Source organism: Bactrocera dorsalis, chromosome 2, assembly GCF_023373825.1.
Source record: "Bactrocera dorsalis isolate Fly_Bdor chromosome 2, ASM2337382v1, whole genome shotgun sequence".
In the NCBI taxonomy this organism is placed as follows: domain Eukaryota; kingdom Metazoa; phylum Arthropoda; class Insecta; order Diptera; family Tephritidae; genus Bactrocera; species Bactrocera dorsalis.
In genome coordinates, this window is record NC_064304.1 from 29,385,718 (window position 1) to 29,402,387 (window position 16,670).

General features: G+C 33.9%; 1 protein-coding gene and 1 long non-coding RNA gene across 5 annotated transcripts in view; one reads left to right on the forward strand and one right to left on the reverse strand.

The window, feature by feature from the left end:
• Positions 1-16,670, reverse strand: part of LOC105231919 (la-related protein 1) — a 51,539-nt gene that overhangs the window by 7,863 nt on the left and 27,006 nt on the right. For all 4 annotated transcript variants that reach the window (XM_049448244.1, XM_029552616.2, XM_049448246.1 and 1 more), the window contains 3 exons: positions 2,151-2,445; positions 1,141-1,205; positions 15-1,039 (listed from right to left, as the gene is read on the reverse strand). In XM_049448244.1, the coding sequence (XP_049304201.1) occupies positions 15-1,039; positions 1,141-1,205; positions 2,151-2,445 (1,385 nt within the window). The remainder of the gene's footprint in view (positions 1-14; positions 1,040-1,140; positions 1,206-2,150; positions 2,446-16,670) is intronic.
• On the forward strand, positions 7,466-9,145 carry LOC125776429 (uncharacterized). Its single transcript, XR_007421702.1, has 2 exons — positions 7,466-7,582; positions 8,775-9,145. It is a non-coding gene; the product is annotated as an uncharacterized LOC125776429 (long non-coding RNA).

Here is a 16,670-nt window from a genome sequence, read left to right on the forward strand (position 1 = left end):
TTGAGAATACTTACACTTGTTTCTTGATCGCCTCCTTAACCGCTTGTGCGTCCATTTCAATATAGGCCGCTGGCACTGGGCCGTAATAGTGCGTGCCCATGAGCACATACGAGGACTGTTCGACACCGGCTGCATCCGCCGGCAAATAGCTTGCGTATTCGCCACTGGTTAACAGATGGCGTGGTATGCGATTTGACGTACGACCTGGTCCCGGTCTTGTGAATCCACCGCGCCCTTGCCGCCCACCCCGATAGGTCGTCCGGAAGCGCCGTTGCGTGCGCGCTGGCCGCTCGTAGTCGCGTTCTGCGACGCTGCCGCCACCGACGGCACTACTGCGCTCGGTGCCGCTGCCGCTACGCCAGGAATCAATGCGCTCAGTAGGGCGGGAAGTGGGCCGCGCTGGGCGTTCACCGCCGCGTACTGCTTCACTACCGCCGGCACTTGGCGGTGCATGTTGACGCCAATCGCTGCGCTGTTGTTGTTCTGTTGCGCCGCCGGCATTGTTGTGATCACCGCCGCTGCTGCGTTGCTCTTGATTGTGGTACTGCTGTTGCTGCTGGTGATAGCGAGACGTAGTGTTTGGTAAACGTCTAGCGGGGCGTCCAATCGGTTTCGGGCGGCTGGATTTGGCAAGGTCGATTTGCAGAGGTCGCCACTTGTGTTTGGGAATCTTCTTATTGATGCCATTTGATCCTGAGCTTGTGTTGGCTGCTGTTGTTGTGGCATTTGCGGCACTAGATCCACTGCTGCCTTCACCGCTGCCTGATTGCGTACCAGACTTATTGGACTCATTTGCTGTTTGACTTGTTGTCGTAGCTTTGTCGCCTGCTGTGGCAGTAGTGCTTGTTGTTGCTGCTGCTTGTTCAGCGTTGCTTTGTGCTGTTGCTGCTGCCGCTGTTCTAGCGTTATCCTCTTTATTATTGTTATTTGTTGCGTTTGCAGAACGCTGCTTATGTTTCGTGGAACGTTTAGATTCGTTATTTGTGGGCTTGCCACCTATTAGCATAGGCCAATCGCCGGCGTTAGTGAAATCACTTGCCTGCATAAGTTGAAAGGAGAAAGGAATTGGCGTTTGTAAATTGATTGTAATTTTTGTGGTTATGGGAGGTCGCAGAGAGTAGTATAATGTTTCTGACTTACCTTTTGATTGACTTTCTTGCCTTTATTCACAACCGCAGTCGGTGCTACGTCTGTGGGGGGTACAACTGGAAAGGGCAGCAAGAAAGTGGGAAGTTAATATAATTGTTTTAAATAATTACAACTATAGTAAAGGTCTATATAATAAAAAAAAAAAAAACAAATGAAAGAGTTGTTGACGGAATTATTTTGAGGTTAGAAGATTAGTTTGAGTTTTATATATTTTTAGGGAATTTCAGAGTATTTTTTGGATTATCAAATCAAATGTGTGCTTGCAATAGCGGCTTGAGTGGGTTCAAAAAACTCAGTTTTATAAAGCTCAGCTATTTATAAAAACAATGTGCTTAGTATACTTAACCTCACATATGGAAATCTTTCTCTAACATGAAAAATTGCGTATGCTGTTTATAGTTATTCTTCACATTTTCGACAAATTTTGTTTACGCCAAACGCATATTCGCTACGTGATTAATATTTAAATTATTTTTTTATTAACTATTCTTCTAAAAAGCAAACTGACTAAATTTGAATAGGCAAAATATTGTATGTACATACATATGTATATGTCTGTGTATTAAAAGCATAAAAAGGTATATTAAAAAAACAACAAATATGAATGTATATAAATACGATATACCAACGAGATGTCGGTAATTCCTAAGCAGGTTTGGCACATCGGTGCGAATTTATTGAAACGCAATTCAAAGCCGAAAATTGTGAAAGGAAAAACAAAGAGAGAAAAATGTTGTTGTTTTGGCAGCACGTATATAAACGTGGCTGGAACAGGTGTAATGAAAAAACGAGTAAAGCAGATAAAAAAAAAGGAGAAGTTAAAAACAACACGCCACTCCTCATCGCTACCAGCTTCGTGTTGGACTCACTTTATATTCTAGCCACTAGCACACCAACGCAAAAATACATTTCTACCTGAATACTTTTATCGACAAAAACAAGTTGATAAAAAAAAAAACGAAAAAAAAAAACAATAACAACTGCACTTTACACACACTCACCAATAGTTGTTGCTGCTGGTGCTGCTGCCGCCGGGGCTGCTGCTGTTGAGCTTAACGCTGTTGTTGCGTTTACCTCGGGCTGAGTGGCTGCTGCTGCTGCTTTACTGCTGTCGGTGCTTGGATTGTTGCTTTTATTGCTATCAGCAACTGGATTAGTATGCGCCGGAGCAGTTTCTGAATTGTTGGCAACTTTTTGGGGTTGTTGCTGCGGCTGCTGTTGTTTAGGTTGTAAAACACGCTTGTTCTCTAATGGCGACGAACCGGTTGTTTTGGGGCTGGAAGATTGTTTTGATATCTGAAAGAAACAGGAGAAATACGTTGATAAAAACGAGGTTAGATTTTTACGTTTGCCAAAATTCTTTTTCAACATTTTCAATTTTGTTTTTATATCAAGTATATATTCAAATGTTAATTAAATGAAAATAATAAGAAAAAAATAGGAGAAAATGTGACAAACCAGTATTGTCGAAAAACGGTTGACAAATTTTTCGTTTGTGTATTTTGTAGTAGTAATAGTACAGGGAGCTCTTGAATAATGTAAATATTTTTGGGGGAAAGAAAAATATTACAAAAACATTAAATATTTTCGAAAATGAAAAAATTCCAATAAAGGAAAATTATTAATTGTTTTATTCTCTGCTTCGTAATATTAACCAATGAAAGTCTAATTTTGCACATGTCAGTATTAATTTGTCTCAAATCAATTGAAAGGCCTACATAAGTATTATCTAAGAGGACACTCTGTTAATTGACATCAATTGCTCCGGCTTTTATTGGCTTCAATTATGAATATTGATGGTAATTTCCATTACAAAAACAGACAAACTTACATAAACATATACCGGTATTTTTTTTCATTGATTTTGTTGTACCTTTTTTTGCTTGATTTTTTTTATTATTTTTTTATTATTATTATTATTTTTTTATTATTTTTTTTTATTATTATATTTTTTTATTATATTTTTTTATCATATTTTTTTTATCATATTTTTTTTATTATTTTTTTTTTATTATTATTATTTTTTGTTTAATTTTTTATTCTCGATTTTTTTGTTTTTACATTTTTCAATTTTTATATAATAACTAAAATTTTTTATTTTAAAACTTTCTTACTTATTTATTTTTCTTCTTTTATTTAATATTTTTGTACTGTTTTATAATATTTTTATTATTTTATGATTTTTTTTAATTCTATTTATTTATTTATTTCCGAATTTAATTGTCTAAATTCAAAATTCATAATTCTACATATTTAATTTATATTTAAAAGTAAGAGTTTTCAAGTTCATCAAAACCATTTCCTTGAATTTGATCACTTACCCCCCTTAATTTTGCGACTGTGCTTAATTGAGTGACAATTAACTGCCAAATTTCTCTAATATCATATCATATGCTAAACATATAATTAAAAAAAAAAACTAAAATCCATATTGATTCGTAAAAAATGTGTTTACGTGACTTTTGGAACATCGTCACTTTAATTTTTCATTTTACTTGGTATATATGCGTCTCGCTCACACACACTCTTCACTCGGGCACAAAAGGTGCAATCAGCAGAGCAAGCACATTTTTCAAAATACGCTTTTCCAACCCAATCAAGTACCCCCTCTATGCTTCAACATCAATTTCTACCTACGCCCAACCGCCAGCACACTAGAATACCGGGAGCATAGCGCAAAGCATTACATTTCAAACTATAAAGTACATGTATTTGTGTATATTGGAACTCTCTACTGTGACGCTGCTCCAAGATAATGCGCATAAACTCTGTGTGCCACCAACAAAAGAGAGACGAACGCCCAATATGCGGTATGTAGGCAACTGACATAACCTCAATATGTGTAGAAAATGCCTGTACCACAACACATAAATATACTATATGTTTGCATATTGGTAGTGTATGCTTGTGTGTTTATTTATTATCGATATGAATTTTACACAACTTTCTGCTGGAAATGTACTCGGGCATTGGGCAAATAGATGCCGCAGCCAAACGAAGTTGGTGCGTATGGAAGACACGAAGAAAGAGCTTCGATTTGCCGCATTGACGTAATTTCAATTGCGGAAAGCATGTTAAAGCACAGTGCATAAAACTAAAAATAAGTATAACAAAGACGCATGGTCTTAAGTGAAATTAATTAAGAATTATTTTCAGTGAAATTTTTGTAAAATGGCATAAGTTGATTTAAACTTTTTGACTTTATTAAGCTATTGAAAAAATGGCATGAGCAAGTTTAAAATGTTTGAGTTTATTTAGCTTTTCGAAAATGGCATGAGTCAGTTTAAAATTTTTGAATTTATTTAGTTTTTCAAAAAAAGGCAAAATTAAAATTTTATTATTTAATTAAAATTTAAATTTTTGACTTTTTTTGCAACAAAGCAAAACGTTTCGGGAAATATTTTAATTTTCAAAATTTCAAAAAACAACAATTAGGTACATATGTACATATGTATATGCTTTTAGTATCTACATTAAAAACTAAAGTCTTCTTATTATTTTTGTTATCCCCTTAAGCTTTTTGTGCATACATATGTACATATGTACACACAACGGTATGTTTTTGTAAATCGCTCTAGGTTCGTTGCGATTCCACGGCATTCATATTGAAATTTACCTCTTCTATATGATTTTGCTTTGCGCTGCTTCTTTCCGCTACCGACTCGCTATTGATTTATGCAAAAGTCGCAGTTTTTCTTCAGAAGCACTTCAAATTTTATATTCACCATATATTTTATTTTAATATGGAATTTAGCACCTGAATAACAGTACAGTTATAACAATTTTAAACTTTTATTGCGCTTTCGTGTTTCCAGTTCACAATGTTATCACTTTTCGTTAGCAATGGCATAAAGCAATAACTATCACTTTATATTAATTTTTTGTTCTTTGCTTTAAACACAGCTATCTAATCACTAGAGTAGCACTAGATTGCAATAAGTTTAACAGTTTATGCGATTTGAGCACTTTTATGAGTTCACTGCAGAATCCTCACAAGGACGTGACAATCTTTCTGCTTTATGTTTGTAGGTATGTGTGTGTGCCTCTCACTTTCAATTCAAATCAAAGTTCACTTTAGTTGTTGAAGGAAAAAGTTTTGCACTTTTAAGATATTTTTAGATTTAAGATTTTTTGGTTTGCTCTACTGAGACGTCTGACTTGTTCAGTGGTTGAAGAAGTTCTGACTTGTTGGCGAGTCGCGCGATCGCTGAAAACGACTTCACCGAGCGGCGTCTACGTGAGCGACGAGCGATAGCCCGAGATAGCGTGTACAGAAGAGCAAACAAGCAATCGCACAAAACAGCGCTGGCAGCAATAAAACAACAAAGAGCAAAACAATGCACACACATATATACATACATACATACATATTTATATAGGTAAGTTATTTGGTGACTAAACAGTTGGCTGCCTGCCTGACTTTGCGTTGCCGCTGCTGCTGGACTGGTGCATGCTGACAGTGCATGTGCAGGGCCACAATAACACCAACAATAATTACAATAACGCCAGCTCCACTTGGAGCGATAAATATTTTTGTAGCATTTTTGTTTTGCTCTGCCCGTACACAATGTAGTTATTTGTTTCACACGAGTGCCAATATTAAGAACAACGCACGTAGGCCAAGTGTGGAGCGCGGCCGGGAAAGGGGACATGTGCGAGTTGCCTGATTTAACAAATATTTACTTGACTTTCCCCCCTACTGGACTTATATGAGTTTCCCTGATGGATATTTTGTTAAGCCAAGGACGCCGAACTTATGTATAGGTTAAGCAAATTCAGATAAATTTCGAAGAAAATATCAACACTTATTATAATTCTAACAGAAAAAGTAAATAAGCTCTGTTTGTTTTAAAGTTCAACACTTTTTATTTGATGTTTTGTGGTTAGATATTTCTCTTATCAGACTCTACAACTGTTACTCATTTTGCGATGAGCACAAAAACATCGCCGGTTGCCATTATCGTGAAGGATGATTAGCAGGAGCTTAAAAATTTTATATTTTGTTCTATCTCTGAAGGAAACCGTTAATATTTCGAGCTATCTAGTCTAATATAGTAAATATTTTCAATTTTTTCGACGCATTTCGCTGCTTCCGTACAAATTAAGTCTGGAATTGCTCGTTACCACGATAATTTGGTCTATGTGACCCGTTCTCATTTCAGATGCGTCCTGTGTGCGGATTTTTATTTGACCAAGTTTGGTAAAACCGGCAGTAATCCATACAATTATTTGAGAAAACGTCAAAAACATGGCACATGTGGTTGGAAAAGATTGGAATTTATTTTTCATCATAGTCGGAAAATAAGATCGTTATTTCTATTTCAATTAAAGAAAATTCTGTCCCTAGAATTTCACTCTAGAAGAACAGAATATTTCCTAGTTAAACTCCGACCGAAAGAGCTGTAAGCTGTATTTTAAATTGATAGCTTAAACAGAATTGGTTCAAGCCACGTAATGCTCCATTGGAAACCAAACAAAACAAATGTATACACGTTGGAATCCAATCAGACTGACATTAGCGGCGCACTGGTCCCAGAAAAACAGAACAGTTTTTGAACACAGACTGGCGGATTCAGATTGAATTAAACAGCTGGTTGCGACAACTGCTCGCTATACAACAATCTTTTCTAGAGGGTTTTAAGAAAGTCTGGACCTATAACTAAAAAAATGCTTTATTTAAACTTCCAACTAAACTATTTTAACAGAATCTAATATTGGAGAACATGACTAAACAAAATTATTTATAGCTAGTATTAAAATATCCGAAAGTTCCAGAAGTTAAGCTCATTTGGTGCAGTCCAAAAAACAAATTACTGCAATCGCTTATATTTAGGCGCAGCATGAAGTCATCAGACAAGTTATAAGTGAAAATGACTTCGAAAAATTGATGTTTGTTGAGAACTGTATGTGTACAAAGCGTGTAGAGTTGGAGTTGAAGAATTGTTTGTGCTACTTCACCAATAAAATGAGAAATCTGAGCAAACGTGTGGAGACTCGGAGCGACAGATTTCAAAACAATGCGCATTATTCATACCTGAATTCGAGTCGAACGACCTGGTGGTTACTGATGACTGCGCCTCCATATACATATCGGGTGATTGAGCAACCACCCGACGCGCGCGCATAACGAAATATAAGCCAAAAACAAACAGCTGTAAACAGAAAAGCGAGACAAAAACAAGTAAGGCGAAAAAACAACAATGGTGACTGACTGGGGAAAGCGGATACACACATAATGAGAAGGTACAACATGGAAACATTGTTGTAAAACCGTACGAAGCAACCAAGCAAAACAACATAAACAACAAAAAACAAACACGATGTATGCGCGAGTTGGCACGTAGACCACTAGCTAGCCGAGCGCCTTGAGAGATGCAGTGCGTCGGGTGTAACGCACAGGCAGCGCCTGTGAAAAACTGGCGCACAAGTGAAGGTAAACGGTGGAAATCTAAAGCAAATACAATACATCTAATTAAGAACATTTTTTTGTAAGGCATATTATATCAAACGCGCTACGAAAGTATCGAGCAAAATAAACCGCGCACACCAAACGACCATAAGCTCTTAAAGACCTAAATGTTTACAAAAAAAACGAAAAAGTAAATCAATTACGAAAACAAGATAAGCTGGCAGCGGTGCCAGTGCGCGTCCTTCGAAGCTGCTTATCAGCCGTGCAAGCCACGAGGTTCGAGTTCGAGTGCGCCTTCTGGAGGCGCAACATGCCACGTGTAGCTGTTATTGTTGGCACGTAACCGAGTAAGAGTGCAATTCGAAAGTGCATTTCGGAAGCCGTAGCAATGCAATGCAAGAAAAAGCTTACAAGCTGCGTAACCAATATTTACAAGCGGCGACCACGTAATATTCGTGTGTAATGGCACTTAGTGGAGCTGGTCAAACGAGGTCGGTCATTAAACTTTACGCCAAATGGCGGCAATATGTGCATATATGACTAGTTAAGAAGGCGTAATATAAAAATTTAGTTGCATAAAATCTACAAAACAGTCAATAAGCTTAGTTAGAGGTAGACAAGTGTATGCAAAAGTAGGTGTGTACATACTTAAGTATGTAAGCCGAGGAATGGCAGACGTGCCACGCGGCCAGTCCTCCTTCGGAGTTAACATACGAGTTAGAACATTGTGCTCAGTAGCAATACCTACATATGTATGTGTGTATGTTCTGCTAAACTTGTTCAATTGTAAACAAGGTCATTGTAATATTTATAATTTTTTCGAGGCGATAAGATAGACATACTCAATTGAGTATTCTAAGCCGCAGAATTTATTGATTTTTTTTAATTTATTGGCTGTTATTGTTGTTGTATATGTACTAAAAAGGCATAAAGCTCTTAATTAGTAATGACAATATTTTAAAATTAAGCATATTTGATAGAAAGCGTGAGAGCGAGAGGGAGAGTGTGGAAAAATCATATCGAATTTCGAATGCAGTTAAAAATAGTCGTAACTTTTGTAGTAAACAAACCTTGAAGTTGTTTATTACTCCACAAAATGGCGCATGTTCATTTATATGCTTATAGAAAAAATGCTAGAAAACTGGTTTTGGCATTAGAGCTATGAGCAAATTGCACATGTTCGGTGCTAATAATAAAATATATATTTTTATTACAGATTAAAAGGAGATTATGTGTATAAACATGTATGTTAAATGTCAAGAAAGAGTCGTTAAGTCGAGTAAGTTATAAAATTGCAACACATACATATGTACTACATACATACAGACATTTGTGTAGATATGTACCACAACTATAGGTATGTAAGTGTATGTAATTTTGCTGTACAATGTTGTGTTTTATTGTCGTTTTGTTTTTTATTATTCGTAGGCACGTCTCTGGCATATTTGCACACACTGTATTTAGTATAGAATTTTTGAGTAACGACATTTTTATTTAGCGCACAACAACAAATAACCAAAAGAGTGTAAAAAATACTGTGCGATAAGATTACTCGGTGTAACTTAAGAAAGAAAAAATAAAATAAAAGCAACAACAAAAATTAAATAAAAAAAAAAATAAATAAAAAAAAGCAACAAAAACAAAATCTAATAAAAAAATAAAACAAAGGGATCGTACGATCGCTTACTATTTACACATAAGTAACACAAAACAAGCGCTATATTTAGCTCGACGCCTTATCTTGCTGGAAAACAGTGTAGAACTTTGCAAGCTGATTAGTTCCCGAAGCCCTTATAAATGTACTACAAGCAATCAAACTATATACATGACATGTACAAATCCAGTTATAGAAATTTATATAAATCACAATTGTTTTGTAAGTTGCAATTGTGGGCGAGCCCAACGTGCTCATGCTTAATCGAGCTAAAAATAGCTCGCGATTGAAAGTTTTCCACTATTTGCAATAGAATAAGACAAGTATTTAAATAAGATCGCATATACATATGTACATATATATACATTTATATGCATAAGCTTATATAAGATAACATTTGAGTTGAAATTATGAAAGCTTGAGCGCTTGCTTCAAGCATCATTCATTAATCGAATTGAATGCATTGTTTACGCTTCATGGCGCTTGCTGAGGAAGTGCGGGCGGAAATGCGGTATTATTTAAATATTTTAATCAGTTTTAATTAACAATAAACTTGAGAGACTCTAAAAATATATGAGGCACATGTGCGCTTTAATTGTAGTTGTTGTATGATAGATAAGGTAGGTAGCAGGGGCAGGCAGTCGCTGCTGCAACTGAAGGAATAAAGCATGTGGCGATGAATAAAATCAAGCAAAAAATAAGTACATAAAGTAATTTAAAGGAAATAATAAAAATACAATGCATATAAAATATTAAAAAATAAATAAATATAGAAAATAAATAATAATGATATGAAAAACTAAACGCAAATGGACAAATAAAATTTTACAATATGAAATTGAAAGTAAAGCTAAATAAATAAATAAAAATAAATAATAAGTAAAAAATAATAAAAAAATATATTAAATAAAATAATAAAAAAAATATTAAATAAAATAACAAAAAAGTAAATACAATAAAATAAGTAAAAATAAATAAACAAATAAATTTATTAAATAAAATAAAGAAATACGATAAAAAATATAACATAAATAAAAAATATAAATAAATATAAATTCGCTGCTGCAACTGAAGGAATAAGGCAAAATTATCAAGCAAACAATAAATATATAAAATAATTTAAAGGAAATAATAAAAATACAACACATATAAAATATTAAAAAATAAATAAATATAATAAATAAATAATAACGATATGAAAAACTAAATACAAATAAAAGTTTACAATATGAAATTAAAAGTAAAGCTAAATACATAAATAAAGAAAAATAAATAATAAATAAAAAATAATAAAAAAAACCAAATAAAAAATATAATTAAATAAAAAAAAATACTTAAAAATGAATAACAATTGCGAATTAAAAATAAAAAATAATAACATTAAAATTAAAATTAAAAATACAATGAAATAATACAAATATAATATTAAAGAAATTTTTTTTTTTATTTTATTTTCTATATTTAAATAAAAAATAATAAGGACAAATAATAATAAGATATAATATGAAATGTTAAATAATAATAAAAATTATAAAAAAAATATGATAACTATAAAATAAAAAAATAAAGCACAAACGAAATTAAATTGACAAATAAATAATAAATTTTATTAACAAAAATAAATAATATTTTATTAGATTTGTAAATTTTATAATAACTTCGGCATTCGAAATTTTAGATGTTCAGAACTAGCATTGCTATATATGTATGTACATATATAATACAACACAGATATTTGTGATATATATTATACAATCATTCCAGAAAGAAATCAGAATATTAAGAAGAAATGAAATAAATTTTTAGCTTAATTTAGTAAACCAATCTTAAAAGCTCACAAATAGAAACGAGTATTTGACGACTACGATTAAAGGCATAGATCAGCCTTTAAAAGGGCCTAACTTTGACAATACGTATATATTCTGGGCGGTTAATCTGGTGAAAAAATTAAAAGATTTTCTCTGGTACCATCTACTAAAACATCTGCTAATGAGATTCAAACAAGTTTCAGTTCTGAGGCTGACTGACCCAACCACAGATTGTACAGTTGAAGAATTCCTAATTTAGTATCAAACCAATTAAATAATGTTTTCAGGAACTAAAGTGCATCCAAGCCAAAAGAAATGGACTCTTTGAAAAGCCTACATTGGCCTAATATCTTAAGGGAAGGTTGGAAAATATAGACCCGATAATTTACAGAAAGTTCTTCCTCAAAAATTTCTTATTACCTGCTATTTATTGAAAATTATGAATTACTAATTTTTGAATTCTTTTCTATGAAAAATATTTAACACAAAATATGTGGAGTTTTGACGCCATAAAAATTGATTTCCTAACTTTAAATACTTATGCAATTATTCACCAAACTTTTTCTGTACACAAGCAACTAAGTACCAAGCATCTTTATCTTAAATTATGTTATATATTTCATATTACTGTTTGCTTCAGTGATAAGATAAGAGAAAGATAAAACTTATCATAAGAAAAACAACAGTTTGAAGTGCGTGTAAAAATAGTGTCCAAGCAATTTGTGACACTTCACGTAACCGACGAAAATTTGGCTCAAATTAATGGCAATTTGAAGTGACCACATGTGGGCGAGAATAAAATAATATAGGTATGCATTGTTTGGTGCTTATTTGGCATATCAGGATATGCACACAAACATACATACTGGCGAGTATTTACAAATTTGGATCATGCGATGCTGATTGTCGTTAGTCAGTCTAATTTGATTGTTTCAATTTAAATAAATCGTACACTCGAATTACTCTACGATTCGCTTAAGCGGCCATAGTGTCGCTGCTGTTCACGTGCCCAGAACGTGACAGTTGACGCAAATGATTAAACACGCACCAACTAACTAATAGATAGATTGCAAAGAGTGCGAACATATGGGATGAACAAATATGTACATTTATATAAGTGGGAATTATCGCACTTTTTTACGCGAAATATTAGCATTTGCCCTATTCACCCCACTCGAGAGCATGATAACGGGTGTTGAAGCGAAATATTGCATGTACATTAAGGCAAAAAAGCAGCCGGAAATTGTAATTAAATTCCACGGGTAAATAATACTTCAAAAAAATGTACTTTGCTAAGTGGCGTACAGCGATTTTTACAATGGATAAATATATCGAAGAAAGAATTTTTCTCAAATTTCGTATTTCTAACCAAATTTCGTGCGCGGAATCGTTGCGAATGTTGGAAAAGGCTTACGGTGATTCAGTTTTATCAAAAACACGAACCTACGGGAGTTACAAATTCTCCGAAGACGGTCGAGAGATCGTTGAAGACATGGCTCGTTCTGGACGGCCTTCAACCTCTTTAACTGATGAATATATAAAAAAAATAAAGGATATGGTGCTTGAAAATCGTCAGGCAAGTATTAGAGAGATGAAAAGAGGGCTCGACATTTCCCGTGAATACGTTTGAACGATTTTCGTGGATATTTTGAGTATAAAACGCGTTCTTGCTCGACTCGATAAAGCTGAAATTTCGTTCAAAAATAGTATGATTGCGACCGAATTTAAAGCCAAAAACGCAATTAATACCATCGATCAACCACCGTATTCACCAGATTTGGCTCGGTGTGTGTTTTTTTTTTTGTTCTGAAATTACAATCTGAAATTTAAGTCGATCTAAGAAATAAAGCAAAAGTAGCTGAAGGCCATCCCATAAACTATTTCTGAAAAGTGTTTAGAGGACTGGAAAAATCATTGTCATAAGTATAACATCTGGTGGGGATTACTTTGAAGGCAACAAAATAAATATTGATATATAAATAAATATTTATTTACAAATTCCGGATACTTTTTCGACACAATGTATAAATATTCTCAACCGATTTTCGTATGGAACAAAATGATAAGAAATCTACAAATATTATAATACAATTATGGCAATAAAATTAATCATTAAAATTCGGTGATTATGGCAGCGCCGATGACGCACAGAATATTCAAATGACGGAAAAGAATAAAAACAAAAAAAATTAAGAAGGAATCGCATGCTACACACCGCCGAATAACTACTAAGACGAGAAGATTAAGTCTAGAAAATTAATATACTAAAATTTCGTTTCACGTCGAACGCGTGGCATTTCGCATTTGCGATGATCTCAACAAAATTCGCCAACAACAGCGCACACCGACCTCAATTGTTTGGTAAAAATGTGACATTCTAAGGAAAATCAATAGCCAAGCCGGCTGCCAAGTGTTCTACATACAAATACACATAGATACATATGTATGTATATACATATATTAAGTAAGCATGTGTCAGCACCATATTAGCTGTGGTCACAGCCCACAGTGTATAAGCGCGGCGGCCCCCCTGATGAAGGTGATACTATTGTTGTGGCTTGTGGCTTGTGGCATGTGGAGGAAGGTGCAAAAAAGAAAAGAAAAGTAAAAGTGAATCGCTCTATTTAGCATGCTTAATTGTTGCTGTAGCGCATTGTGTTGTTGCAGATATTTTCATTGGCCCCAAAAGAGTTTCTTGGCATAGGTTATGGGGCTTTTCAATGCGGGCATTATGTGCATCTAGTATTTGTTGTTAAGGTGCGAAGATACACATGTAAGGAGGGTTGAGGTGCTTATGACTAATTTCAGGATAATTTCAGGTTTGACGTGAATCGTTAAGTAGACGAAGCTTTTGGAAAGAAAAGGGATGATTCATACGAATTTGTATCGAGTTTTTGGCTATATTTCCGTCCAAGCTTTTTATCAAGTGATAAGTATTTAAAAGATATTAACTATTTTGAAAAACCGTTATTAATTTAATTATTATTTGCGAAAACTAAATTCTACAAGTATTAGGTTATGTAAACTTTAAGTTTTTTATATCAATTGCGCTGAATATTAAACCTCAAACCAAGACAAGCTTTATTATAAAGCGCTTGATCCTTGTAAAGAAACCGGTTCCAAATTTTTAAAGTGCATTGGCATTCAGCTATCATTTTCCCAAGCAGAATACAGAATTCGCCCAGTTGTAAAGCACTTGGTGAAAGAGAATGAAACATAAGCTACAAAATAAAAGCTTGGACACTGTCGCATAAAAGATTGCCTACCGAAAACTTTGAAAAAATGCGTTAAGCAACTCTCCAAGCGAAAGTTTTATTTATTTTTTTTTAACTTGTAATAAAATGTTCTCAACGAAACGTTAAATATACCATATCAACGACTGTACTGGAGAGCAACTAGGGCTTAAAATTTTAATTACGAAGCTTCAGAAAAGTTGCAGAATCTCAATAAAATGTCGAAATCAAGGTCCGGTCATCCTAAAAACAAAAACAGTCAGATGAAAAAGTGCTAAGAAATGACAACTTTGATGAAATAGGATTTTTAGCTCAATACTATCTTCAATAAAGTTGACATGTTGCATTTGGAGTGTTGCCAGAAGGTCTTTCGGTCAACATGAAATGCTACATTGATGTCAATCGTCCTTTGCTTAAAGCTTAGCAAAAGAAAAAACCAAATATTTCAATTGTTCGAGATTATTTTGGTTAAAAAAGGCAATGTAACTCAGCAGCATAGAAAAAAAACCGGAGCACGGGAGGATAAAGGATACGGGCCCACAGTTCCATTAATAGATTGATATTAAAAACATTACAAATTATTGCAGAGGACCGAAACCCCTTCTAAGAACTCCGGGACGGCGTCTCCGATCTCCCCATATTTTACAGTAATATAACTATGTGCAAGATCTCACGTATATCGAACTTAGCGTTAAAACATATTTGCTGTTGTTAAAATTGAAAATATTTGCTAATAAAGTATGTTTTAGTATAAATAGGGAGAAAAATAATCATGGAGTCATGAAAAAGATCTAAAAAACCTTAAAGAATGGCTATCAGTAATGGCATGAATAAAACTTATTAAACCTACTGGCGTAGCAAATATTAATGAAAATAATCGAGGATCTATCCAATGATGGGATGGTCTATCGTAGGTAATCGGAACGCAACTGAAATTATATACGGGCAAGAACCGTCAACTCGTTACCGATCCTCAAAAATATTTGGTGAATATTTTATGCCGCTACAACAATACTAAAACAGCATTAAGGTCCTGTCGGGAGATATAACCACACAATTCATTTTGAAACATGTTAAAAAGCTCATCTTTTAACTTGAAAACAAGTGAGTTCAGCCTAAATCAAGATATAATTTTTTATATAGTTTCCAACTTTTTTAAGAACTACAATTATTTATTTATCAATCTACAAATTAATAATTATTATTTCGTAAAGGTAAATGCTTGCCTTCTTGTTCGCTCCTTATTCATTGGCACAAATCTGTCGGATCTCAAACGGAATTCACTGCACGTTTCGGCGATATTTAAGATTCCACGTGCGTGCGCTTTTTAATTATTTTTGCAAATACTTGTCGTGTTTGAATTTGTTTTGAATAAAATTGAACAGTTCAATAGCAAAAGCTTTGCACAATTTCTTATTGGCAATTCAATTGAGTCAAGGGTCTTTTATTTTTGTAAGAAAATTACAATTTTTAAGCTTTCAATTGTGAAAGATTCTTATGCACTTAACGCTTTGAGATTAATTCTCTTTAACTTTTGAAAGTTGGTAACTTTTTGCACTTGTTTAGCTTTCGAATGCTAGTAAGATACTGAGCCTAACACGTTGCAGGGCTAGAATTTAAAAACGATTCGCCTATGGGAACCGAACTATACACTTACAAGCACATAGAAATGCGAATGTTGCAAATATGTAAATGAAACAATAAAAAGAGAAATGCGAATGCGCTCACATAAGCAGATTGTACAGTATTGGCAAAAACACAGATAAACGACAGAACAGAAAATTTGAAATTTGTAAAAATAAAATTAAAAAAAAAACAAAAAAATATTACACTACCAATAGAAATAAAAACAATAATTATAAAAATGTCGAAAACAATGATTATAAAAGTCGAATAAAAAAAATTTCAAAACAGAAAAAATATATAAAAACAAGTAAGGAAACGCTAAGTTCGGGTATAACCGAACATTTTATGCTATTGCAACTTGCCAGGATTAAAGCAGGAAAGCACCTTCAAGTAGGAAAGGCTTAGTTATATGAGGTCTAGGGCGAGTTTTCACCCGATTTACCGTTATAAGACACGCTCTCTCAATTTTATGAAGATTACTCACATATTAGCCGATATATGATCGATATTTTCGATACAAAGTCAACTATAAGCGCTGGGCACCACATATTCAGTGCTTAGGGGTTTGAGCAGCTTTGGTTCGATTCATGCAATTTTGAACCGGCTCCAATAAAGGCCGCTCATACCATCTCGGGGGTAAAACTTAATGTCTCTAGCTTATATAGTTATTCATTTATTGCGGTTTTAGTAATTTTTAAAATTACCACTATATGGCGAGTCAGTCCGGACACCTGGATTTCAACTTGTCTCATCATCCTCATCATTTATATATATGTACATAACCCTATACC